General features: G+C 39.6%; 1 protein-coding gene across 1 annotated transcript in view; it reads right to left on the reverse strand.

Moving 5' to 3' along the window:
- Nucleotides 1–92: 92 nt before the first annotated feature.
- LOC121813865 (interferon-induced protein 44-like) overlaps nucleotides 93–1,830 on the reverse strand; it is a gene marked incomplete at its 3' end in the record, with an annotated part of 5,222 nt that continues 3,484 nt past the window's right edge. The window contains 3 exon segments of the mRNA XM_042217812.1: nucleotides 93–144; nucleotides 329–478; nucleotides 726–918. Coding sequence (XP_042073746.1) covers nucleotides 93–144; nucleotides 329–478; nucleotides 726–918 — 395 coding nt within the window.

Consider the following 1,830-nt stretch of genomic DNA (forward strand, 5'->3'; position numbering starts at 1 on the left):
TATTTTCAAGTGCGCATCATCAATTAAGCTCACTGAGTTTAGCCACAAATGACAAAAACCCAGAATGTGGCACTTTGGTCATCTAAATGTGTAGGAGCCTCTGTAGTTAGGATCTGTTTCAGGCAAAGGGGATTTGGGATTGAACTGGAAAAAAATGCAAGAGCAAAATGACTGAAAACAGAAGAACTGTTGTAGTTAGGATCCGATTCATGCAAGAGAGATGTGGGTTTGAACTGGGGAAAAAAAGCAAAATCACTGAAACTTTTTTTGCATGATACAATTTCTGTATCACAGACTGTGTACAAACATCTGAAAGAAAACATCATACCCTGTAATCTTCTTTGACATGTCCACTGATGGCAAGTTTGATGTCTTCCACGCGAATTCCTTCGTCACTGGACTGAAGCCCCATGGTGTCATTGAAGACAAAAGGGTAAAAGGTGTCTGGATTTCCTTTCTGAATTTTATATGTCCTGTACTATAAATAAAAAAAATATATAGTGTTGTTATATCAGTGCCAGATATTAAAGAACCTAAACAATTTGGTATTTGCAGAATAGTTTACACTATAGTTGCACCTACTATCCTACTTTTCTAGTTCAATTTCTACAAAGCAGTTACCGCTGCAGTGCCCTCCTGTAGTCCTAGAAAGCCTTGTAGAAAATGTGTTTTTTTTAACCCTGTAACAGCAACTATGATAAGAATAGATACATCCTTATACATACTGCAATGGTGAAACTTTTGGGGGCATTTGCTGCCAAAGCTCGAGCTGTGGTTTTGCCTCTTAAAGTACTGTCGACAGAGTTGATGAAGCTGGACTTTCCAGCAGCTGGTGGTCCATGAAGCAGAATTCTGAGATGCTCAACATCTTTGTGAGGCTTGTAATCTCTGACAAGCTGCAGGTCTCGCTCTCTTTCACTGTTCAATAAGAAAATTAAATATGATTGAGTATGCACATAAAGTTTACACAACAGTGGCATGAACACACACAAAATAACACAATAAGCAAACAAAACACTTGAGGGGTGTACTAACAAGCCAGACTGACATAGTCAGCTTTGCATTGGCTGGCTTAATAATACTAAAAACCAGAGTCACACAAATGTGGCTTCATGATGGTGGTTATCACTTTCTGCCTGATTGTTATCTTAAGGTAAGGTAATTTAACTGTAAAAGCAAAAGATCAGATTTCAACTTTGATAAGACAGCAGGGAGGATTATGGGCATGGCAGCTCCTATAAACACTCAAGAACTACTAGAACAGACCATCCTTAGACAGGCAGATGGCATTTTAGCAGACCATCTCTAATGCATCTTTAAACTCTCCCAGTTTTTCAAAGTGTAGTAAACGACCTGTTTCAATGTCATTGACAAAGAGTTCTAGCTTGATTCAAACGCAAACACTGCTTGTTGAAGGGATAAGAATGCATTTCCAACGCCTTGCATTTTCACATGTTCAGTCATGTCCACAAGATAGTAGAACTTAAGGCGCCTCTCAGTGTTAGCTAACTCATGATGCTCACCATTTTTCATTTCAAGAAAAGTCCAGATTTCGCTCAGACAAGAGGTGAAACAGCTGAGCACTTGACAACCAATGCACATTGCTGTGCAGAAGAACATCAAGATAATTATTCCCAACTTTATTCAGCAGTGTTTTAAACTGGCGTTCATTTAAAGCTCGGGCACCAATAAAGTTGACCACCCGAATGACCAGTCTGAGAAAAAGTGCCTCCTTAGGATGGCTCTCTTTTCATGTTCATGAAGAAGCGCTACGAATCCTCTGTTTTTCCCCACCATGCACAGAGCACCATCAGTACAGACCAAAATACG

This window comes from Haplochromis burtoni, unplaced genomic scaffold (genome assembly GCF_018398535.1).
Source record: "Haplochromis burtoni strain Fernald_Lab_line unplaced genomic scaffold, NCSU_Asbu1 Contig_3102, whole genome shotgun sequence".
In the NCBI taxonomy this organism is placed as follows: Eukaryota; Metazoa; Chordata; class Actinopteri; order Cichliformes; family Cichlidae; genus Haplochromis; species Haplochromis burtoni.